General features: G+C 40.2%; 2 protein-coding genes across 5 annotated transcripts in view; one reads left to right on the top strand and one right to left on the bottom strand.

The window, feature by feature from the left end:
* The first annotated feature begins 11,083 nt into the window (after window positions 1-11,083).
* On the top strand, window positions 11,084-15,837 carry TEFM (transcription elongation factor, mitochondrial). 2 transcript variants are annotated; one of them, XM_068530553.1, is made up of 4 exons: window positions 11,084-11,161; window positions 12,417-12,880; window positions 14,035-14,184; window positions 14,990-15,837. In XM_068530553.1, exons 1-4 carry the CDS (start codon window positions 11,131-11,133, stop codon window positions 15,425-15,427), a joined length of 1,083 nt encoding a protein of 360 aa, XP_068386654.1. In that variant the 5' UTR covers window positions 11,084-11,130; the 3' UTR covers window positions 15,428-15,837. The 2 variants fall into 2 exon arrangements, with proteins under 2 accessions (XP_068386654.1, XP_068386653.1); XM_068530552.1 differs by having other exon boundaries at window positions 11,102-11,182.
* Window positions 15,838-17,790: 1,953 nt separating this feature from the next.
* ATAD5 (ATPase family AAA domain containing 5) overlaps window positions 17,791-25,013 on the bottom strand; it is a 40,184-nt gene continuing 32,961 nt past the window's right edge. For 2 of the 3 annotated variants that reach the window (XM_068531483.1, XM_068531485.1), the window contains exons 19-23: window positions 22,737-22,917; window positions 20,613-20,794; window positions 19,241-20,106; window positions 18,623-18,781; window positions 17,791-18,516 (exon numbers count right to left, since the gene is read on the bottom strand). In XM_068531483.1, coding sequence (XP_068387584.1) covers window positions 18,438-18,516; window positions 18,623-18,781; window positions 19,241-20,106; window positions 20,613-20,794; window positions 22,737-22,917 — 1,467 coding nt within the window. In that variant the 3' untranslated portion in view covers window positions 17,791-18,437. The remainder of the gene's footprint in view (window positions 18,517-18,622; window positions 18,782-19,240; window positions 20,107-20,612; window positions 20,795-22,736; window positions 22,918-25,013) is intronic. The other variant, XM_068531484.1, reaches the window with a different exon arrangement.

Here is a 25,013-nt window from a genome sequence, read left to right on the forward strand (position 1 = left end):
TCCTAGAAAGAGTACCTGCACATTTTTAGAAGTCTAATAAATAGTCGCATGACTGTGTTCCCCAGGAAGTGTGGCTTCATCAATAGGGACACCGCTGGGCATTTCTATCTGTGAAGTTCCTTCACCGTGAGGTGTGGGCAGGGCTTAGGTGGTCTTGAATCTGGGCATTTCCTGAATTTCCCCCTCCCCCATGTCTGTCCCTCTTTGACACCATCCTCAGTGACCCACAGACTCCTGGTAAGGCACACACTGTGCACACTTGCCATCCCCTCTGTAGGCAAATATCTGTCATATGCATGAGGCTTAATGCACATCATCTTAGGTTTCCATTCTGGTGGGTTTTAGCTGATCTGCCAGCATCCCCAATTCAACACACATGCATATACACATGCGAACACATAGGGCAGCATGGTATAATGGAATGAATTCAGGAATCCAGACTTTGAATCTTGGCTTCATCACTGACCAGCTGTGTGGCCTTGGGCAAGTTCCTTCACTTCTCTGAGCCTTGGACACCTCATCTGTAAAACGAGGGTCGAGAGGTCACCTAATAGGGTCATTGAGATGAGCCAGTACATGGCACACAAAGCCCTCAAAACACAGTGGCTCCCTTGCTTCCCCTGCCCCTCTGGTCAGCTCATGGGATCATCCGTTGGAATGCTCTGTGTCATTTCCCATCTTCCCCAGGGTGGAGGAGGTCAAGCCTCCAGGCCCTGGGGGAAGGGGACATTACCAAGAGTAAGCAGCCAGGAGGGTCTTGACTGTGGGGGTGAGGCCTGGCCTAGGAACCTCTCCGGAGGGACCAGGGAGAGAGCCCGGAGAGGGGTCAGAGGGCATGGGGTTGTTTACCAAACAGGCCGAAAGATGATTCATTTCCGCTGCTTTAGATGAAAAAAGGGACAGAAATAAATCTCCCAGGAGGAATCTGGGAAAGGCAACCTAAGGTATGAAGGCAAGGCGAGGGGGGAAGTGGGGGACGAAGAGGGGACAGGCAAAGGACATCATTTCTCCGCTGCCAGGGCAGAACAGTGATGTTGGGAAGCTTCTTGGGTGCCTTTGCCCCGCTGAGCTGCTCTCTTTGCACCTTGAGATTCAGCGTCCCTCCCTGGAGGTCCCACAAAAGCCAACCCAAGGGAAAATATATCATCTCCTTCACGGTGAGAAGCAAGAGATTGAGAGGTTCCTTTAGTTTCTTCTCTTCCTGTCCTTATTTCTGGAAGTTTCCATTTAACAGAATTTCAAGGGACTTCCCTGGCGGTGCGGTGGTTAAAACTGCACTTCCACTGCAGGGGGCGCGGGTTCGATCCCTGGTTGGAGAACTATGACCCAACATGCCGCGGTGTGGCCAAAAAAATAAATAACTAAAACTAAAAACAAAACAAACAAACAAAAAACACCAGAATCTCAAGCCTCAAGGTTTGCCAAAAGCAAACAAAAGAAACAAAAACAAACAAAAAGTGGTACCGTTAAACTTTGTTGGTGATGGGTTTCTTTTTTTTTTTTAATTTATTTATTATTTAATTTTTGGCTGCGTTGGGTCTTCGTTGCTGCATGCGGGCTTTCTCTAGTTGCCGTGAGCGGGGGCACCTCTTCGTTGCGGTGCGCAGGCTTCTCATTGCGATGGCTTCTCTTGTTGCCGAGCACAGGCTCTAGGCGCGCGGACTTCAGTAGTTGCGGCACGAGGGCTCAGTAGTTGTGGTGCACGGGCTTAGTTGCTCCGCGGCATGTGGGATCTTCCCGGACCCGGGCTCGAACCTGTGACTCCTGCATTGGCAGGGGGATTCTTAACCACTGAGTTACCAGGGAAGTCCCCATGGTGATGGGTTTCTTTCGTTCCTTCTTTCTTTCTTTGGGGAGAGGGGGGAGAGAGAGGGATAATGCTAATTAACAAGTATTGAGTGTTTTTACAGAGACTTTCACACCATTTGATCACACTTGAGTTCCATGACAGCCCTCTGAGAGCAGCCTGTTATCCTCATGGAGGATGAGAGGTTAAGGTACCCAAAGTCATAGCCAAGCAAAGGTGGGAACAGGGGCCTACATCCAGGTCTCCTATTGTGGTGTCTGGCAAACCCCACAGGACAAGGCTGCTCTCCCTTTAGTCCTCCTCCCATAACTGGATTTTTTTTTCACTTTTAAAAACATTGTGGCAAAATCTCTATAACATAAAATTGGCCATTTAGGGACTTCCCTGGGAGCTCAGTGGTTAAGAATCCGCCTGCCAATGCAGGGGTCACGGGTTCAAGCCCAGGTCCGGGAAGATCCCCCATGCCGCGGAGCAACTAAGCCCGTGTGCCACAACTACTGAGCCTGCATTCCAGAGCCCTCGAGCCACAACTACTGAAGCCCGCGTGCCTAGAGCCCGTGCTCTGCAACAAGTGAAGCCACTGCAATGAGAAGCCCGCGCACAACAACGAAGACCCAACGCAGCCAAAAAATAAATAAATAAATTTTAAAATTAAAAAAATAAATAAATAAAATTGGCCATTCTAACCATTTTAAAGTGCACAATTCAGTGGCATTCATTACATTCAGAATGCTGTGCAACCATCACCACTATTTATTTCCAAACCTTTTTCATTGCCACAAAGAGAGACTCTGTAGCCCCCTCGTGGGGACTGGACATGATCAAAGTCTAGCTCAGCTCTGTATTTGGGAACCAGAAGCTGCTTCTAAGGGAAGAACTCTGTGCCAAAGGATGTCTTGACCCAGCGGACACCGAGTACTGGGATCGGGCAGAGGCAGCCTCCCTCGTGGGCTCAGTCCATACAGCAGCTGCTGGGGTGAGGGGGCAGTCGGGCCCTGGGACAGAGTGTCCTCTGTAAATAAAGCTCCCAGGATCCCTCAGAGCACAAACATCAGCCCAGCTCCCGGGGTCACTGTCTCTGTCGAGTTGAGCCCAGCCACAGCAGGACTAGAAGAAAACCTTCAACCACATTCCCAGCTCTGGACTGGGCTCAAGATCCCCACAGAATAGACCACAACCCCTTGGAAATTTTAAATAATTACGTTTATTAGTTACAGAATTTTAAAAACTATAATTATAGGAAATTTGGAAAATACAGTAAAGAAGAAAGAAAACACCACCCACAGTTATGGCTACCATTTATTCAGGGATTGCTGTATGTCAGGCCCCTTATGGACATTATTCCATTTGCTCTTCAATAAAACCCTGAGGTGTAGATTATTTTTATGCCCATTTTACAGATGAGGCAACTGAGGCCCCGAGAGAGAATCTAAGTGAATTTGTCCACAGTTACACGACTGAGATGATATATACTGGATGATACAGAGTACTGGAGCTGCGATTCAAGCCCAAGTTCATCTTGAGCCCTTTCCAACAAAATATTATGTTGAAATGTATAAAGTTGACTTACAAAAGTAGTAATGTCATGCAGTTCAACCTAATGGTGTTTTTTTAATGGTCCTACCACTAATATTGATTAATATTTCATAAATTTCCTTCTGGTCTTTTATACATCTTTTGATCATTGGGACCATATTTTTCATACAATTTTATATCCTTTTAAAAATTTTTTGGGGGCTTCCCTGGTGGCGCAGTGGTTGAGAATCTGCCTGCCAATGCAGGGGACACGGGTTCGAGCCCTGGTCTGGGAAGATCCCACATGCCGCGGAGCAACTAGGCCCGTGAGCCACAACTACTGAGCCTACGTGTCTGGAGCCTGTGCTCCGCAACAAGAGAGGCCGCGATAGTGAGACCCGCGCACCGCAATGAAGAGTGGCCCCCGCTTGCCACAACTAGAGAAAGCCCTCGCATAGAAACGAAGACCCAACACAGGCAAAAATAAATATAAATAAATAAATAAATAAAAATTTAAAAAAAATTCAAAACAAGAATATTTTTTAAAAAATTTCTTTACATTATATTTCTTATCACATTACTATAGATGCTTCATGACATTTTTTTAAACATCTTTATTGGAGTATAATTGCTTTACAATGTTGTGTTAGTTTCTGCTATGTAACAAAGTGAATCAGCTATATGTATACATATATCCCCATATCCCCTCCCTCTTGCATCTCCCTCCCACCCTCCCTATCCCACCCCTCTAGGTGGTCACAAGCACCGAGCTAATCTCCCTGTGCTATGCAGCTGCTTCCCACTAGCTATCTATTTTACATTTGGTAGTGTATATATGTCAGTGCTACTCTCTCACTTCGTCCCAGCTTACCCTTCCCCTTCCCCGTGTCCTCAAGTCCATTCTCTACGCATGACATCATTTTAATAGCTATGTAATTGTCCATGCGGGTATATATATTTCTTTGTTGTTGGATACATAGATGGTGACTGATTTTTCACTGTTATACATAACATCGTAGTGAGTAACTTTGTGCCCAAAGCCTTTTCCCTCTTTAACACTGTATTTTCCCTCTTTAACACAGTATTTTCCCTCTTTAACACTGTATTTTCAGGCACCACAATCTACTGTAGTTGGTCTCCCTCACTCATCTAAGCTTCGTGAAGACAGGGCCAGGTCAGTGTGTCCTCCGTTTTATCCCCGGCAACTGTCTGCAATAACACAGGGATTCGATAAATATGTTTGAAATAAATGAAGAAATGAGTGGGGGTAAAAAATAATAAACAATAAATGAGAGGACTTGAGGTCACAAAAGTGTTTTCCTTTCTTTTAAAAAAATTTTTTTAAAAATTTTTATTGGAGTATAGCTGATTTACAATGTTGTGTTAGTTTCAGTTGTACAGCAAAGTGAATCAGTTATATGTATACATACATCCACTCTTTTTTTAGATTCTTTTCCCCTATAGGCCATTACAGAGTATTGAGTTCCCTGTTCTATACAGTAGGTTCTTATTAGTTATCTATTTTATATATGTAGTGTGTATATGTCAATCCCAATCTCCCAGTTTATCCCTCCCCCCCTTATCCCCTGGTAACCATAAGTTTGTTTTCTACATCAGTGACTCTACTTCTGTTTTGTAAATAAGTTCATTTATATGATTTTTTTAGATTCCACATATAAGCGATATCATATGATATTTGTCTTTCGGTGTCTATGTCTTACTTCACTCAGTATGACAATCTCTAAGCCCATCCATGTTCCTGCAAATGGCATTATTTTGTTCTTTTTTACGTCTGAGTAATATTCCATTGTATATATGTACCACATCTTCTTTACCCATTCCTCTGTTGATGGACATTTAGGTTGCTCTTTTTAAAAAATTTTTTAAAAATTGAAGTATAGTTGGTTTACAATATTGTGTTAGTTTCAGGTGTACAGCACAGCAATTCATTTATACATATATGTAAGTAAATATATATATATGTTCTTTTTCAGATTCTTTTCCCTTATAAGTTATTACAAAATATTGAATATAGTTCCTGTGCTATGCAGTAGGTCCTTGTTGGAAGTGTTTTCCTTTCTGAAGGAAAGAAATAACGGGCAGGCATGTGTAACAGGGGAAGCTCAAACAGTCATGCAGAAGAATCTGATGGAATTCACCTATTTGTCTATTTATTTATTTAAAAGTTTTATTATGTATTTATTTATTTATTTTATTTTTGGCCCCTTTAGGTCTTTGTTGCTGCATGCGGGCTTTCTCTAGCTGCGTCAAGCAGGGGCTACTCTTCGTTGAAGTGCATGGGCTTCTCGTTGCAGTGGCTTCTCTTGTTGTGGGGCAGGGGCTCTAGGCGCGAGGGCTCAGTAGTTGTGGCACACGGACTTAGTTGCTCCGCGGCATGTGGGATCTTCCCAGACCAGGGATCAAACCCGTGTCTCCTGCATTGGCAGGTGGATTCTTAACCACTGTGCCACCAGGGAAGTCCCCCACTGGTGTCTTTTAGTGAGTAGATGTTCTTAACTTAAATGAGATCCAATTTATTCATTTTTTTTTCCTTTACGGTTAATGCTTTTCATTTCCTATTTTAGAAATATTTGCCTATGTCAAGATCATGAAGTTATGGAGCATGAATTTTTAATAATTTTCCTAAGGAAAATTAACCTTTGGAATATTATATATGCGATCATTCATTAATTTTTTTAACAATCACTTAAGGAATCCCCATGTGTGCCAGGCGATGTGCTGGGTATTATAAGGGATATAATTATGGCTTGAATCCCTCTTGCACTCTAGACGGATCTAAAGTGGCTCGGAGAGGTGATGTCACTTGCCCCAGTTCACACTGCTGCTTTGCTGGGTTAAAACAGGGTTAAAACACAGGACTGACTGATTCCAGAGTCTGAGCATACCACGAGCTCCTCTGTCTCCAGGACTGTTGAGCCACCAGGAATGGATTTTTGACATATTCTAGTTGGTAGTTTCCAGGTCACCTTGGGAAAATGTAGAGTCAAATAAGGAGACAAAAACACACGGTCAAAAGCAAAAAAAAAACCCCCAAAACCTTACAGTTCACGTTTGCCTGTACTATGAGGGAGATGTGAGTCACGTGCTTGAGAGAAGGGAGAGGATGCCTTTGGCTCAGGATAATGGAAGGCTTCTCAGTGTACCCTTGTTGGCCCTGAAAAGGTGAGCAGAATTCAGGTCATTTTAGGGACAGAGCATCCTAGGGAAAGGGACCAGCAGGCACAAAGGCGCAGAGGAGAGATGCCCAGAACATCTCCTGAGTGGGTATCTTAATCAGGAAGTGATCAGCTCCAAGTAACAGAATACTGATCGAAAGTGCCTGAAACAAGGTCAGTTATTCCCTCACTGAACCATAAGTCTGCAGGTAGGTGGTTTCAAGGGTTTGTCCCGCAGCTAAACAATGTTATCAAGGCCTGTTCTTCTAGCCCTTGTCAGCATTGCCTGTCCACAGAGAGATGGCTGCTCCTCTGAGTTCATCCTCCCACCACCAGAGCCACAAGAAGAAAAGGGAGGTGCCCGCTTCCCCTCCCACACCCCCTCCCACTCTTGATCAGGGTATAAAATCTTTCCCACTTAGGTCCCAAACAGAACCACACCTACTTTTTTTTTTTTTTTTTGCCAGTGCTCGGCTTGCGTGCGGGATCTTAGTTTCCCAGACCGCCAGGGAATTCCCGCACACCCACTCTTATCTTAATCTTTAGTAAAGGGAAATAGGATTCCCATAACTGGTTCACCTTCCCGGACATCGCCACTGGCAGGGATCTGTTAGGAAGGAGGAGAGGCAGCATGTGGGTGCCTGGCGGTGAGCAGACAGAAAGAGCTGGAAGAGCAGGGTGAGGCGGGAGTTGGAGGTTTAGTCAGCACCGGGGCCAGGACAGGGAGGGTGTGTGTAAGGACAGGGACGGGGTTAGGCTGACGGAAAGCTGAGAAATCAGGTGGTGCGGGGTTATTGCAGGAGCCCAATGGAGACAATGAGGCTCTGACTGAAGTGGCCACAGGGAGAGGTAAAAAGACGTTTTGCAGGTAAGGCTGATAGAATTTCATGTGTTTTAAACTGCAAGATGCCACACAGTAGTGAGTCATGAAATTAATATCAATTTAGTGGTTCCAATTAACCCACTTTTTTTTTTTTTGAATCTTGTCCCCCCTCAGTATTCTACGTCTTTTGTCTCTTTTTTAACTTGACTTTGTCCTGTTTCCTTTTAAATCTCTCTGAACATTGCTTCTCCGTCTTTTGGGGAATCCTTTACTCGCACCCAATGCTCGTGCTCCCAGGGTTCTCTCCTGGACTCCCTGTGCTTTCCTCACACCGTCCCTCTCCCTGGCTCAGCCAGGCATTCTCCTGGGATAAAGTGCCATTTCCTTATGGCACAGCCTAGTCCTCTCCCTTACATATCTAACCATCTACTGGACATCTCCACCCAATGTCCTGTGGGTTAAAGGCAGATCAGTGTTAAAAAAAAAACAACAGATCAGTGTTTTTTAAAAGTTGAAATACACACAAACTGAAATACAGTAGAAAATGTCAAGGTGCATCCTATGTAATAACACAAATATTTTCTTTCTCGCTCTTTCTTAAAATTTTAAAATATTTATGTATTTGTGTTGTTTAGTTTTGTTTTGTTTTGGCTGTGTTGGGTCTTCATTGCTGTGCGCGGCTTCCTCTAGTTGCGGCGAGCGGGGGCTACACTTTCTTGCAGTGTGCAGACTTCTCATTGCGGTGGCTTCTCTTGTTGCAGAGCTCAGGCTCTAGGCACGCAGGTTTCAGTAGTTGCAGCACGTGGGCTCCGTAGTTGTGGCTCGTGGGCTCTAGAGCGCAGGATCAGTAGTTGTGGCGCGTGGGCTTAGTTGCTCCACGGCATGCAGGATCTTCCTGGGCCAGGGCTCAAACCCATGTCCCATTGGCAGGCGGATTCTTAACCACTGCACCACCAGGGAAGCCCCTCTCTCTTTTTTTAAATTGACGTATAGTTGATTTACCATGCTGTGTTAGTTTCAGGCATACAGCAAAGTGATTCAGTTTAAAAAAAAAAATATATATATATATATATGTTCTTTTTCAGATTCTTTTCCATTATAGGTTATTACAAAATACTGAGTATAGTTCCCTGTGCTATACAGTAGGTCCTTGTTGGTACAAGTATTTTTAAATAAAGCTTTTGTTTCACACGTACATCATCAATGTGTCCTGGGTCACGTTCAAAAAAGTTTTGAAAACATAGGAACTAGATAACGGGCTAGACGCAGGCGTGGGAAGGGCCAGGGCCATCTGCATCCGGGCAGCAAAAACAGGGAAGTGAGGAGCTGGTTTCTGGGAAGATGATGACTTTCATTTTGAACCCACTGATTCTGATTTACAGTAAATCACGCATAGTGGTTGCCTCTTACTACTTCCAGGCTCTTGTCGAAGTAATTCTGAATGAATGCTCTGAGGAATGAGGGAGTTTCCCCTCAAGGTCATTAATAATCAGCTCCAAAGAAGAGATGAAACTTTAATAGGGGAAGTAACATTTACTGAACACTTATTCTATGCCAGGCTCTCTGCATCCAGTCTCTAACGAGAAATCCTCTCAGCAGGATTTCCTGGCGGTGTGAGGCAGGTACCATTACCTCCATTTCACAAATGAGGAAGCTGAGGTTCAGAGGGGATGAGAAACTGTCTAAGGTTGTGCAGGTAGCAAGTCATTTGTTATATCTTGCCAGTGAACCACAGCATCTCAGAAAGCATCAATCACCAGCGTTCCTTATGGCCTCGTGTATTGGTTTTCTAGGGCTGCTGTAACAAATCACCACAAACTGGGCAGCTTAAAACAACAGAAATGTATTCTCTCACAGTTCTGGAGCCCAGAAGCCTGAAATCAAGATGCAAGCAGGGTTGGTTCCTTCTGCAGGCAAATCTGTACCATGCCTGTCTCCCAGCTTGTGGTGTGTGCGACCTGCTAATGATCCTTGGCCTTGGCTTGTAGATGCATCATTCTAAGCTCCGCCTCCATTTTCACCTGCATTCACAGGGTCGTCTTCTTATAAGGACACCAGTCATATCGGATTAGCTGTCCCCCACCGCCTGCAGTGTGAGGGCATTTTAATCTTAACTGATTATGTTTGCCATGACCCTCTTTCCAAATAAGGCCACAATCTTTTTTGAGGGATACATTTCAACTCATTAACACCTCATTAAGTGGAATAAGCCTTGGAGTTAAAAGGAAATTATTTCCCATTGATTTGGAGAATTTTGCACAAAAAGTTGGCTTTATTTTGTGTTGGATTCCTAAGTTCCACGGAAATTGGCAAGAATCCTAGAATTCTCATGAGTACTTATAACTGGCCACATCTCCACCACCTCCAGGACAGTAGCTACACAGACACTGCTGCCTCATAAAAACGCAAACACACCATCTTTCCCTCCCAAAGCCACCACCCTCCTGACTTCCCTGTTTTTCACAAAGTTAGCTAAAGTCGTCCCATCTTTCCTGAAAGAACCCAGAGTCAGCAACAGAGACATCAATGGTTTAATGGATAAGGGATCTTACACATCTGAAGCAAAAGGGTTCTGGAGCGGCACCACATGGTGCAGGGCAGGACACGGTAGCAGTCTTCATTGGGTGCAGGGGGGAGAGGTCACCAGTTATAGAGGGAAATGATGTCAGGTGGGTACATTGGTTACCAGGGAAACCAGCAGAGGAGCACAGCCCCTCACTGCCCCTTTGATAAACTATCCCAGTGGAGATGTTTTGGGCTATAGATTAGAAAAATCACTAGCTGGGGCCGGGGGCAAGTACAAAGGCATTTACTGATTAGGCTCTATGATTAGGAGCGAAGGTCAGCCACCTGAGTAGGGTGTAGGAGAAGCAGGGACTGTTCCAGTAGGGGATGTACAGAGAGCAAGAGAACAGCCATCCTGAGTGGCCTGATCACACAACCTCCCAGGTTCAATTCCTTATGGTTGCCTGTCCCTTGAGAAGATACACTAGCTTCCAAATACACTTTGCTACTAGGTTCTTTACCTCCAATCCAGCCTCACACTTCGACATATGCCCAAATTTTTAGAAACACACCTCAGATCTGACGCTACAAAAGCCCCGGTGGTTTCCAGTTACCTCGTGGAACTATTCAGCTGCTCCATTCTGCATTCGAGGCCCAGCCAAATTTGGAGCCAGCCTCAGCTCCCTCCATCCCTTCCAAATAGGATACTTTCGAGGCCCAGTGTCAAAGCCACCTCCTCCTACCTCTCCCTTCCTTGAAGGCTGTCTTCACACAGTTCCCCCCTTGAGCTCCTGAAACACCACCTCGCATCTGTCCCAGTTATTCCATTTTACCTGGTGATTTGGTTATGTATGTTCCTGCCTACACTCCCCCACCAGACTCTAGGCAGGGCCCCAATAGGAGCTCATCAATCTGTATGCCTAGATAATAAACCCAGAGAGTCTCCCCAAAGGAGGGATCTTGCCAACTACAGGCTAAAACCCGCCCAGGCGTTCTCTTCCCATACATTCTGCTCACCGGCAGTCAGGGGCCGGAGAGGGCGAGGCCGTTTCCCGGATGCAGTGAAAGGTGCCTGCGGCGCAGCCGGGGGTCTCCGGATCCCGGCACAATCCCGGCCGGCGTCTGCCCAGAGGCGCAGCGGAGCGCCTGCCCACAGCCCAGCGGGAACCAGCTCGGGCCGGCCGGAACGCCGCTTCCGCTGGAACCTTTCTACTGAAAGGCCGGGCGCTTTTGGGCGAGGCACGCAGGAACCGGAAGTTAGTGGAGCAAGACGGGCGCGGGAGCTTACTGCTTTAACGTGGAAGATGAACATCCTTAGTCTCCTCTTGGCGGGAGGTAGGGTGCCTGCAATACTAGGTGAATCTCCCGTCTGACATTAGCCCCTGGTCCTGGAGTATTTCCCCCTTGGGTCCCGTGTCTTGGAGTCCCCGCTGAGTTGGCGGGGCGGTTCTGGTCGCCGAGCCTAGGAGCGATTGTGCTTTCTTCCCTGGGTTAGGGGTCCACGAGCGACTCCTCGGACTGGGCCGAGGGCGGAGGGTTCAGAGTCTAACGGCTGCTTGCTTGCTTCTGGATGCGTTATTGTCCTGTGGCCGCAATGTCAAAGTTTCCATTGGTTTTACAAAGTTGCTCCTTATATGGTTTTTCTTCTTTGTAGAAATATAGTCATGGTAGAAATCTTGAAAAGTGTACTAAAGAAAATAAAAACCGCCCTTAAATCTACCACTCAGCTAAAACATTTATTATAAACGTATAAAATTTGGTTGTTTTTCTCTTTTTTTTTTGGCTGCGCCATGTGGCTTGCGGGATCTTAGTTCCCCCACCAGGGATTGAACCCTGGCCCTGGCAGTGAAAGCACCAAGTCCTAAACCACTGGACTGCCAGAGAATTCCCTAAAATTTAGTTTTATTTGGTTCCACTGGATGAGAAAGAAACTATTGAAGATAAATATTGTTAAAAAGATCTATTAATTGGAAAAAGATTTCTCTAAGGTTAAATGTTTCAAAAACGTTAAGCAGTTGAAATCATTTTTTAAATACATGCTTCTTTATGGACATAAAATAAGATTTCTAGGTAGTAAAACCTAGGCGTTATCCATAAAAATCAGAAGATATCTCTTATAGATATGATCCGCTAGTTCTTTCTTTCTTTTTGGTTGTGTTGGGTCTTTGTTGCTGCACGTGGGCTTTCTCTAGCTGCAGCGAGCAGGGGCTACTCTCTGTTGCTGTGCCTGGGCTTCTCACTGTGGCGGCTTCTCTTGTTGCGGAGCACGGGCTCTAGGCACGCGGGCTTCAGTAGTTGTGGCACGCGGCCTCAGTAGTTGTGGCTCGCGGGCTCTAGAGCGCAGGCTCAGTAGCTGTGGCGCACAGGCCTAGTTGCTCCGCGGCATGTGGGATCTCCCGGACCAGGGCTCGAACCCGTGTCCCCTGCATTGGCAGGCGGATTCTTAACCACTGCGCCATCAGGGAAATCCGACTAGTTGTTAAATTATAGGAAAGTTAATGTCACTTTGCAAAGGCTCTGGTTAGGCCACAACTAATGCTAAAAGGAACTAAGACGTCTCAACTTACATCTTGCTAAAATTTCCTTTTAGGGAGGTGGAGATGTTTTCCAGTTCCATTAGGGTCCTCCTTATTCCAGGCCCTACATAATTCCTGCTGTCGGAAAAAATCCACTGCACCAAAGAAAATTATTCCCCATGTTGATTTTTCTGATGAAAACGCAAAGGAGTCTGGAAAGGCACTTGACAAGCTCTTCTCTTCAGAACAGCAGGCTTCCATCTTGCATGTGTTGAATACAGCGTCTAATAAAGAACTTGAAGCTTTCACATTGCTCCGTGGAAAAAAGTCCCTCAGCATTGTAGAGCACAGAGAAAAGTTTGGGCCATTTCAGAATTTGGAGAGTTTAATGAATGTGCCCTTGTTCCAGTATAAAACCACCATTCAAGTTTGTAACTCCATTCTTAATCCAGAGACTGGAGGGAAAAAAAGGAAGTTACAGGAAAATCGTCTCTTGAGAAAGCTCATCAAACCAGAAATAGGGAGAGAGAGACTTAAGGTATACTCTTTTTTTTCTTAATGCGTCTTATACTGCCTAAATATTTGAGAACCAAAGCACTATTCTGAGCACCAAGACGGGGTTCTTCAGGCAGATTATAGTTTTGTTGGTGGGCCCAGAGATACACATATAGATAATCTATTATATGGTTATTCTCAAAGTATGAGATGTACAGGTAGTAAATTGGCAATTTAGAGGAGAGAACTGTGGGTTGGGGAATGTTTACTAGAAGAACTCAGCCTGGATCATGGAGAGAGAACTAGGCTAGCAGGAAGAGGAAGGCATTCTAGGAAGAAAGGACAGTTGATGTAGAGAAGTAGGTCTGGGCAAGACTTATTTAGGAGGAATGTTGAGAAGATATATGGCTGTTTTCCTAGGATCCTCCTTCATCTCACATGTTAATTCTACTCCTATTACTTCTGATCTGTTTCTTGTGCTTCTTCACTGTGACCTAGATTCTTAATACTTTGTCGTGCAACAGGCACCTAACACAAATCCCCACCTCTAGTCTATAGACGCCTCCCGTCCACCTTCCACACAGCTGTCCATGTTCTTTCTGAAATGTATATCTCATGTTACACCTGAATGTTATATGCTTTGGTGGCTCCCTGTAGCTCTCAGGATAAAGGAGGTTACTTTTTGCAGAAATCTGCCTACCCCTCTGCCCTTTTCCCACTTGCACTCTTTATTCCACTGCCTGAGTGAGAGGTGTCAGCCTGTATTTGCAGATATCTGGGTGAAATAACTCCCCGTTTACCACTTTACTCATTCTCCTAGTCCTCCAGTACTCATTCTCCTAGTCCTCCAGTAAGTCTTCCTGACCATTTCTCCTCTCTACAGTGTAACTTGTATGGTGGCATTTCTTATAATATATGGTTATGTCCCTTGTTTCTCAGTATCTGGCACATTCCCCAGCAACATTTGAATATTTGAATGCCTACTTTGAGCTAGGTGCTGAGAACAAGTAAAAGTTCTGTTCAACAAGTAAAAGACTGCTACTGGTTACCTTTTAATAATAATTACTCTTTAACAATTCTTAGTTCATAAACTGTAAATATACTTCTATTACATAATTTGGATTTCTGAGTTTGTATCTTAAATTATATATGTTAAAATGTTTACACTTGTAATTAAACCAGCCTTTTTTGTTTTAGGCAATTAATAGTATTGTATCCATTGTTTCTGGTACTCGAAGAATTGCCTGGGCTCACCTTGATCGTCAATTGGCAGTGCTGGACTGGCAGCAAACTGAATATTGCCAATTGATGAAAGGAACGTACCTATCATCTGCCTACTTAGAAGAGGTAAGGCAGTTGCACCTCCAAAGCCCTACCTGCTAGAGCTACTTGTGTCGTCTTTTAGTCCTAAAAGGAATGAAATAAGATAGTAAGGATGGGTTTTCTTTTGGTACTTATTATTCACCCATTCCTATGTTTTCCATCACTTACGATTTTTAAAAAATTGAATCATTTATTTCAAGAAATGCCTTATGAATCAAAGGCAGATCCTGAGAAAATCAGTGGTAAAGTATATTACTCTAAATGTTAAGAAACTTCATTACCATATTTATAAAGCTTACTCTTCAAATGCTATTACTTATTGTCTCATTTAGTCTTCAAAACCTGGTGAGATGGGCAGTAATGATCATCCTGATTATATCTATGAAAACTGGTTCAATCAAGTATATGATGTGATTAGTCAGTTGCAGAGGTGATTGATTCTAGGCTAGTTATTCCAACCATATACTCTACCCTAGAATTTTTTAAAAGCTAAATAAGACAATTTTGTCTAATCTTAAAGCCAATATAGTTTTTAGGAATTATGAAGCCCATTGTACAGATGAAGAAACTAGTAATTAGGAGGATTAACTGACTTGTCTTAGCTCAGCTTGTTCCTGCTAGAAAGAACTTGGCTGTCCTGACCCCTTCATAAAATGCTTTTTCAATTACTTCAGAATTGTCAGTAGCAATATTATGTAAGTTATATATTTAAAAAATAGAAGTGGAACAGAGAGGGGGCCCAAACAATAAAACTTAATGAATTATTTCTGTTCACTTATTTTATCTTCCCTCCTTCTCCCCCCCCGCGCCCCCCCCCCCCAAAAAAAAGATTTCTTCAGTTGTTTCAAAGATGCCTAAAGCCGACTTCTATGTTCTGGAGAAAACAGGACCTTCATTTCAGAACTCATCTCTGTTTCCTATACTATTACATTTTCACATCATGGAAGCCATGCTGTATGCCTTGCTGAATACAACTTTTACCCGGGATGGCCGTCATCAGGTGCTGAGCATGAATCGAAACGCAGTGGGGAAGCACTTTGAACTGATGATTGGTGACACACGGACTAGTGGAAAAGAGGTAGTGAAGCAGCTCCTCTCAGAGTCTGTACTGAAAGAAGAGCCTCGGGTATTCTTCCCACCAGATAAGATAGTCCGCTACAGACAGATGTTTTCATCTACTGAACAATACAGGGTAGAAGAGTTATATGATTCATTATTACAAGCTATTGCCTTCTATGAACTGGCAGTTTTTAATACTGAATCTTAAAATTCTGAGGTTAGTATGTTACATGTTCTTAATATCATATTAATTTATATTTATTAGGTCTGAAGTTGTAAAACCAACTGTTTTGAACATCCATGTTAATGGAGAAGAAAACATAAGTTTGAGTGTATTTAGATGTTTAAAGTCAGACTTTTGGCTACTGAATGGTTTACACAATAATAAACCAAGGCTAAATCAATAAATATGAGATTCTGTGCCTTTTGGGTTTAAGCGTTAGAAAATAAGATGTTCCCTAAACATCCAAAACAAGAAACAAAGTTATCTTCCTTAAAAGGCAAATGCCATCTATACTAAAGGATTTGCATTATTATCATACTGTTAAAATAGGGAATAATGAATTTTCTGGATGGTGCTCACCGTGGGAATAAAGCTAAATATAATTGATAACACAACTTGTGGAATCCTCTTCTTACTCTGAAAGTACAATGTGGTTTGATGCACTGCCTCCAGAAGGGAGTTTTCATCAGCTCAATCTATTAAGCCCAAAACAAACAAGCTTTGTTTAATAAGCTCATTTTTTTTTTTTTGGCTGCACCACGCAGCATGCAGGATCTTAGTTCCCCAACCAGGGATCGAACCTGTGCCCCCTACAGTGGAAGCATGGAGTCTTAACCACTGGACTGCCAGGGAAGCCCAATAGGCTCATTTTTTTTTTTTTTACATTATTTATTTGGTTGCGCCGGGTCTTAGTTGCAGCATGTGGGCTCCTTAGTTGTGGCATGTGAACTCTCAGTTGCAGCATGCATATGGGATCTAGTTCCCTGACCAGGGATCGAACCCAGGCCCCCTCCACTGGGAGTGTGGAGTCTTAAGCACTGTGCCACCAGGGAAGTCCCTAGGCTCATTTTTAAACTTTGAAATATTTTACTTAACAGACCATCTTTTGAGAAAAGTAGCACTTTTTTCCCCACATCTCTCCATTTCCATTAGACTTGCCTTAGTTCAGGCCCTCATTATATCTCACCTATACTGAACCCAAGTCTCTCTGATGTCAAAGCATTAAGTCTTTTCTTTCCTTTAATCTAAAAGTGAAGTATACTTGTTGGGAAAAAAAAAAATTCAAATAATCAGAAATCTATAAAATACATGGAAGTCCTCCCTTCCAGCACCTCCAACTCCCTAGGCAGTTTGATGTACACTCTAAACTTGTGGCCATGCACATGTAAATCTCTACATATGTGACAGTATACGTGAGCATCTCCACCTCGGAACTGTTGTAGATACCTCCAAGTACACGTCTGAAATCATTCTCTTTCCTCCTGACCATCTCATTTGCCATTGTTTTATACTTTAGTAAACAGTTTCACCAACTATTCAATCGTTCATGCCAGATGTGTGGCATTCTACTTCTCACATTTCTGGAAATAGCTGTAGTGAAATGTGTCCAAATTAGACATTTATAGGATAAGATGCTAAGTACTGAAGAGTCATCAAATTTGGTTACTTTTATCACAAAAGTAAATCTTAAGTCTTACAGGAACCTTTAAGAATTGAGAAAATATTTCTCAAAATTATGCTTAACCTTAAAAAAAAAAATATTAAATGTGTCCCTATTAGGGAGGAAAATACCCCCATTATTTCTTGGTTTTTGATCATTTAAATACAATTCTATGGAGTTATTTTACTTTGTTTCCTCAATTGATGAGGATTATCCGAATTTTCTAATAATTAAAGACCAAATTAACTGGTAAATGCTCTACAGGTAGTGGACTTTTGCATTCAGTAGAAAAAAATAAATCCATATACTTAAAAAAAAAATGCCTTAGATGTTATTCTCTCTTTTGTACAGGGACAAAACCTATAAGATATAGCCTATATCCAAGCCTATACAATATCCATATTTACCCAGATGATTACATCTGGAACTCTCTAAACATTGCAGTCTTTTAGCTTTAGCCTTTAATTAAATCAGTGTACTATCAATACAAGAAAAGGTAGGTTGAACAAATAAGAGGTAAAAACATTTTGTACACAGGTATACATCTATTTTTCAACTGTACAAAATTAGGATCCTTACCTTTTGAAGTGAAAATTAATTCACCAGATAATGTAACTGAATATTAAGCTAATATATAAACACTTGAAATAGGAAACTACTTTCAGATACATCTGATTGCAAAAATGATTTTAAGTGAAATGTGGTATTTTAAAATCTTGTAATTAAAAATATATACTTTCTCCAAAAATACAACCTTAAGTCGAAATGGCTATCATGTAGAAATCCTAGGGTAGAACCCTTTGTTACAGTTTCAGTGAATAGCAGTTTGTCCAAAATGTTTATATTATCATTAATATCTTTATGAAATAAAACATCGATGATATAAAAATACAAGAAAAACGTACAAATGATTTGAGTTGTCAAAATATACAAGATATCACATTTGTATGGTTGCTAAAAAAGATTTATGAAAACTACAGTTCATAATCTTGATTTCACCTTGTCCGGGTTCAGTGATTCACATGGTAGAATATGCTGGATGAGTACACTAAAAATAATTTTATCAGGAAGATCTTACTTTTTGAAATTTCTTTCCTAGGAAGTCTGCTTATGTATTATACATGTTATTTTGTATTTTGGATTGTGTAAACTTATTTTTAAAAAGGATTATCACCTAGGTGATTCACATTCACAGCCTGGATTAAGGGTCACCAGAAGGGGAAAAATTATGGATTAGTTCAGCACCTAAGCACCTTTAGAAATGTTCAATGAACTCTACCTTCTAGAAACAGCTCACACACATACAAAAATACTCCAACAACACTAAATCAGATAATACAAAAAAATTCAAAAAAACCCCACCACTACCACAATTATAAATACAATTTGTAACTCAAATCTTTTCATTCTAAATATTTACACACTAATAAAAATATACAAATAGTCTGTTTTAAATGTACATTAAGAGAAATAAACTCTTCCATGAAAATCACTATAAAAATGTCTCTTAAGGACCATGTAAGAATCTGTACAAGACACTGTAAATGTAGGATATTAAGGGAAGCCAGCTGCCAAAGTGTTCATAGTCTCTTTTGAAATGTTAAGATGAATTCCTTCAAGATAGTGCAGGAATCTGTCAAAATTACAAGGAAAAACACACTTAAATATTAATAGTTCCATCAGATGAGAATATTTATCAATCTTGAAACAGTTACGTAAAATGTTTTTACAGAAACTACCTTCTTTTACTTTTTCCTTGTTCTTTTAGCTTCTCAGTCTTACAAATGTTTCGAAGAGTTGGCAAGTATTCTATTATACTAGCTTGTCTATTACCCAGGTTCGGAAGAGATCGGCTAGAAAACACACTTTTGATGACTGCTATCCTCTTCCAAGCACTGCTGTAAATTAAAAGTAATGCATTATTTTTTGATTTTTAATGCCCAATAAAAATGCAACAATCCCAAAACCAGCTGCTGGCCTCTGCTTCTCCCTGCTTCTGGTCTAGACTAGATTAACTGTATTCCAGATTCACTTCCTATATCATTTTCAACACATCAGTCACTCCCATACTGAAAAGACTTTAATGGCTACCTGCTGTCTGCATAGCAAATCCAGACCCCTTCCCTGTTATCCAAGAGTCTCCCAAATCTAACCCCCACCCCAATCTCTCACTTTTTCTTCCCAGCAATCAGGCTGGTCTCCTTAACTGTCTCATTAGAAGCTACATTATTAATATGAAGGGCTTACCATGATCAATAAAGCCCAGCATTTCAAAATTAGTAAGAGAAAGAAACTAATAATTTCCCCTTTACCATTTATTATTTAAAAATAAAAAGTAAACAGAAGTCAAGACTTACTCTAAATTAGCTGCTGACTGACTGAAGTGTACATTGTTGCGCTTTTGTGAAACATAAAATGTAAGTTCTTTTGTTGGATCTTTTCCTACTTTCTTGCAAGAATTCAGGGAGGTTTCCAACGCTTTTGAAATAGTAGAAGAACATTTAGTAAAGCTGAGAGCTTCTACAGCTGCCTTTAATTCTCCAGAGCTTTGAGAAGTCCATCCATCACTACTCTCGAGACTAAACTCATCACAAAGTCCACTTTTAACCTTTCCATTTGTCCAGCCAAAATCATTTTTACCAAATTCCCTATGTTCCCTTACATCAGTTAAAAGGGCATCTAAGAAGGACATGTTGTCCATGAACTCAGTGAGAGAATTTAAACAGTGAGAAACAAGGACAGAATATTTTTTTTCTGCTGGTGTTTTAGGAGAACGAGGAATAGATTCAACTTTTGACTCTAGACATTTGTTTAGTTTCTTTGTCTCTGGATTGCTTTCTTTATCTCTGGCTTTGCTTTCTTCTGAATTTGGAGAAGATGCAGAGGAAAGGCTAATAAATTCATCAGAAAAGTCCAATTCGGTGTCAAATAAGTCACTATCATCTAAAATTACCATCTTTTTCTTACATTTCTTTTTTTGTGACTTTTTCAATGGCTTCTCTCCTTCACAAGGTTTCCTAGCAAGACATTTCATATTTTTTGTTGCTGCATTGGTGTCCACACTTACTGATGAACCAGAAAAGTTTTCTGTTTCTGGAATGATATTAACAGGTAATGGTAGAATGAACTCAAGATTACTATATAAGAAATCTACATTCCGCATTTGGAATTCTGTAAGAAGCTGGATGAGCTTATGCCATTCTTCCTTTGTTCTGATTTTGTGCTGAAAAACAATATTGAGTAAAGAAATGTCATAACAGTACATAGTCTGAACATTTTTCTACCTATATGAATATAGTGTCATTCCTATCTATTTTCAAAGTAATGAGTCGCTAACCCTCATAATTTTATTAACCTACTCTTCCCTAATACATCAAATAGTATCATGAGTCTAAAAGATTAACTTAGACTGTTAATTTAAAAAATTAAATTCTCTAATAGTCAGTATATACCCTAATTCAATCATTAGAAGCTCATTTGCTTAAAAACTACTGTTCTGAAATTGTCTTTTTTTATCTGAAATACTTCTAAGTTCTATTCTAAATTCTATAATATACATTTAGAGCAATGCCTATGCACCATTTGTCAAAGTGATACAATGTGCTAAAATCAGAAATCTGAAGCCTGTAAAAATTACTGGTAAATTTAAGTTAACCTTAAGATTCAAAAGACAGAAGTGAGTGTTGGGAAGATGAAAAAGAACATAAATTTACTAGACATTGAAAATACCTTCAAAAATGAAAATAAGTCTTCAGATGGGGAAAAAATGTTCTTAAGGCCAAACAAGGTCTCAGCACAGCCAGTGTCACATTTGGGAAGGTCCGTTGGATTCCTTTTAGTATTTTTAGCATTATTTTTGGAATCAGGGTCATCTTCAGAGCAAACAAGTTGTACATTTCTGCTATTTCCTCCTACAAAATTAGTAAAAGAAAACCTTAGCTATCCATATTTTTATCAAATTGTAGCAAGCAATTATTTAAAATCCAAGATCCTTTGGCATTTTTTTAAAATAAATGTATTTATTTATCTATTTGTCTTTGGCTGTGTTGGGTCTTTGCTGTGGGCAGGCCCTCTCTAGTTGCAGCCAGGGGGGACCACTCTTAGTTGCAATGCGTTGTGGCCTCTCCTGTTGCAGAGCATGGGCTCCAGAGCGCAGGCTCAGTAGTTGTGGCACACAGGCTTACTGGCTCCGCGGCATGTGGGATCTTCCCGGGCCAGGGATTGAACCCACGTCCCCTGCATTGGCGGACGGATTCTTAACCACTGCGCCACCAGGGAAGTCGCCTTAGGCATTTTTTGGACCTAATCCTCATTTTGTTATTCTCCCCGTATGCATCTAATTCATAAAGCGTACAATACAAACACGATTTCTACATAGGTTAAGTGGGGCTGGGGTGTGGGGTGGGCTTACAAAACAATCCAACAGAAAAAAGGACAAGGACTGCACAGGCAAGTCACAGAAGAAACACAAATATCGAATAAACTCATAAAAAGATGTACGATTTTACCAGTGATCATGGAAATGGAAATTGAAATAAGATACCATTCATTTTTCACCTTCTAAATTGGCAAAACTAAAAAAGATATTCACTGCATACTTTAACGACAAACTGAAGATGACTTAAATGTCACCTAGTAGGTAATGGTTAATTAAATTATGTTACATCCACTTTATATTATGGAATAGCACGCAGCTGTGAAAAAGAGAGGGCTAGAACTATACGTACTGACAATAAATTGTGAGGTAAGAAAAAGCAAATTGTTTAACAATACATATAGTACTGGTTAATTTTGCTAAATAAGTAGGTAGCAATATTTGTATATGCATAGATAAAGGTCTAACAGTAGCTGCCTTTAAGAAGTGGGGGAAGATCTTTTACTTTTTACATTATATACTTCTGTATTGTTTGATTTCCAATGAGTGTGTATCTGTGTGTTTTTTTTAAGACAGGAATGAAATGCATTTAAGATCTTCAAGAAAAGAAATAATGCTAAAGTTCTTGGTACTGCATTTTATAACCAGTAATATGGTGATAGTTATTAACTATTTTGTTTAAAATAGGATATTATCCATGTCTTATTTATCATATTTACTTCTAAGAAATAGTTAAAACTGCCAGCCTAAATTGAATTAAATACTTTGCAAAAGAATAAGATATTAAATTTTGAACTAATCTGAAAACCAATAAGGGATTAATATTACAGAACTTCACCTTTTTTAAAATTAAATATTTGTATATTTCCCAGAGCAGGATCTGTAACTACAGAACTGTGACTATGGAGCATGGAAACCACAAACTATGAACTTCTTCAGGGAAGGAACCATGTCTTATTCATATAAACACAGGACCTGGCATGGAGAAAGTCCTCAGTAAATGTCTGTGACTTGAATTAGGTAACAATGACTGAAGATTGATAAGAAATAAAATAAAGCATTTCTGAAATAATAGAGTTCTTAGGAAAGAGAGAATTATAGGCTATTAGGGAAGCTGAAAAGGAACTTACAATACAGTCATTTAAAAATAATTTACATATGGAAAAATTACCAATACTTATTTTTTTAATAAGTGAAAAAAGGAAGTTACTAAATAATATAATTCTATTTGTTTATAAGAAACTATGTTTATAAATGTACAAGTAACCATTTGTTCCAGGTTCAGTTTAATTGTATTTACCCACATTTAATGCTTACAAAACTTTTCATCAACTAAGTTGATGTATGTATGTTTCTTTTAATATTAACATGATACCTCAATGCTCAAAATTTTTATAATCTTTCAAATATTTTGGTACAGCATATATTTTAATATAGGATCCCATTACAGAAATTTCTTTTACAACAAATCAACTTACGGCAAAAAGATAATGGCCTTTCTTCTAAAAATCCACCTCCACTTCTAATCCAGAATTGTAAGTAAAGGATACTTTTTCTGATATCACAAGTATTTGCAGTTAGCAATGTGACAAAATCTTTTACATCGGTTCTAAAATTCTCAGTCAAGCAGATCATCTGTAGGTAGCTGGCAACATTTAGCTGAGAGAGTGAGAGAAAGAGAGAGACAGAAGGGGAGAGGTGGGGGTAGGAGGGAGAGAGACACAGGAAAGAAACATGGTCAACTGCAGAGTTAACAGAAATACATCAATAACATATCAAAAAGCAAGCCAAATTTTGCTAAGATTCACAATATCTTAAGCTCTTATTGAGAATGATTGATCTAGAAAAATATAAAGGAATATGGTACCAAATTAAAAGCATTTACATAAACTTCTTTTATTAACTGTATATAGTCTGAGACAGCAAGGAAAATTTTATGGGAGATCCTCCAACCTGAATCCTGAAGGCCATTTTATTAAACCTTAAGAAAATCCCTTAGGATTAAATAATGGTACAACTTGATGGAACACTTTACAGCCATTAAAATGATAAATATGAATACTACAGTGGTACTGAAAAATACCTACTATATAATTTTTGAAAACCAGAGTTCAAAAATTATGTAAATGCATGCATAAAAGAATAAATGTATGTAAGCAAGAAATAGAAGGAAAAATTTTAAATACATGTTATTTGTTGGCAGTAAATAAACCAAGTACATTTTTTTCATTTTAGTTAGTGTACAATTAATATTGCTATGTTTTTTATAAAACAACAAAATATGTACAATTCTCTTCCCATTGTTGTTTATGGAAAGCTTTTTACCTTGAAGAGCTAAAACATATAAAATTATATTCACATTTCACAGATTTTACAAGACCACTAGCATTTTTACATTACAGTAAACAAGACAATTAAAAAATATTTTCCCCTATGATATCTTTGACTTTATTCTATACATACATATTATTCTTGCACACATCTGGGACTTCTGCTTCCCACAGACTGGGAATTCTGCTTTCAATAACAAAGGAGTACCTACTATCAGACAAACCTTACCATCGATAATAACTATAAATTCTATAATCAACTACAAAAAAATATAAAAAGCCAACTACCTGAATGAACAAGAGAGTAACCAAAGGCAAAAGAAAATGGAAGGAAAATCAACACTCAGAAAAATGAAACGGCCCTGGGTGAATCCCCACCACACCTTCTAAAACTGATTTTTGACTGAGTGCAGGCTACAGCAGTGGTAGCTAAAACTCAGATAGAAACTCACAGTGTTACTGGCTTGAACCAAGGGACAGAGTTTGGGATGACTGCAGCAGCTGGAAAGTGAGAGGGGAGGTCCACAAAGGTAGAGAAACAGAAATTCTAGCTATAAAGGAGAATGCAAATCACTGGTTGATGCTTGAACTTCACATGTGTGAGCCTGTCTCAAAGCAGCCCAGCTAAAACTAAAAGCACTGAACAGAATTTTAGTTGAACAGGAGAATACTTGTTCAGAGGAACATAACAGAAACCAGAATATGTACTGGTATATGTATCATTCACAAAGTACAAGATAAAAATCTAAAATCACTAGACATACAAAGAAATTGGAAAAGTAACCAATACCTCAGAGACAAGACAATCAATAGAGACTGATCACAAGATGACAAAGAAGTTGGAATTAGCAACAAAGAATTTTAGAACAGCTAGTAAAACTACGCTTAAGGAAAACATGCTTATAATGAACAAACAGGAAATCTCAGCAGAAAAATAGAAACTATAAAAAAGAAGCAAATAAAAATCGTAAAACTAAAAACCGTAATATTAGAATACAGTGGATGGGCCTCATGGAAGAAAGGAGATGGCAGGAAAAAAGGGTCAGTAACTCGAAGATAAATCAATATAAATCACCAAAGCAGAAGTACAAACAGAAAAAACTGGGGGGTTAGGGAGGAAACAGCACACCTCAGTGACATGCGGGACAATGTAAAGTGTCTAACCTACCAGTAATTAAATCCCCAGAAGGGATAAAGAGAGAAAAGGAAAATAAAATAAATTTGAAAAAATAAGACTAAAAACTTCCCTAATTGGAGGAATGATATATAATTAAGGATTATAGATATCCAAGAACCACAGGGAGTACAAATATGAAAAATAATACCTAGGAACATCACAAGCAAACTGCTGAAAACTAAAGTTAAAGAGAGTATCCTGAAGGCATCTAGAAGAAAATGACACACTACATATGAGGCAAAAAAATA

Source organism: Eschrichtius robustus, chromosome 20 (assembly GCF_028021215.1).
Source record: "Eschrichtius robustus isolate mEscRob2 chromosome 20, mEscRob2.pri, whole genome shotgun sequence".
NCBI lineage: Eukaryota > Metazoa > Chordata > Mammalia > Artiodactyla > Eschrichtiidae > Eschrichtius > Eschrichtius robustus.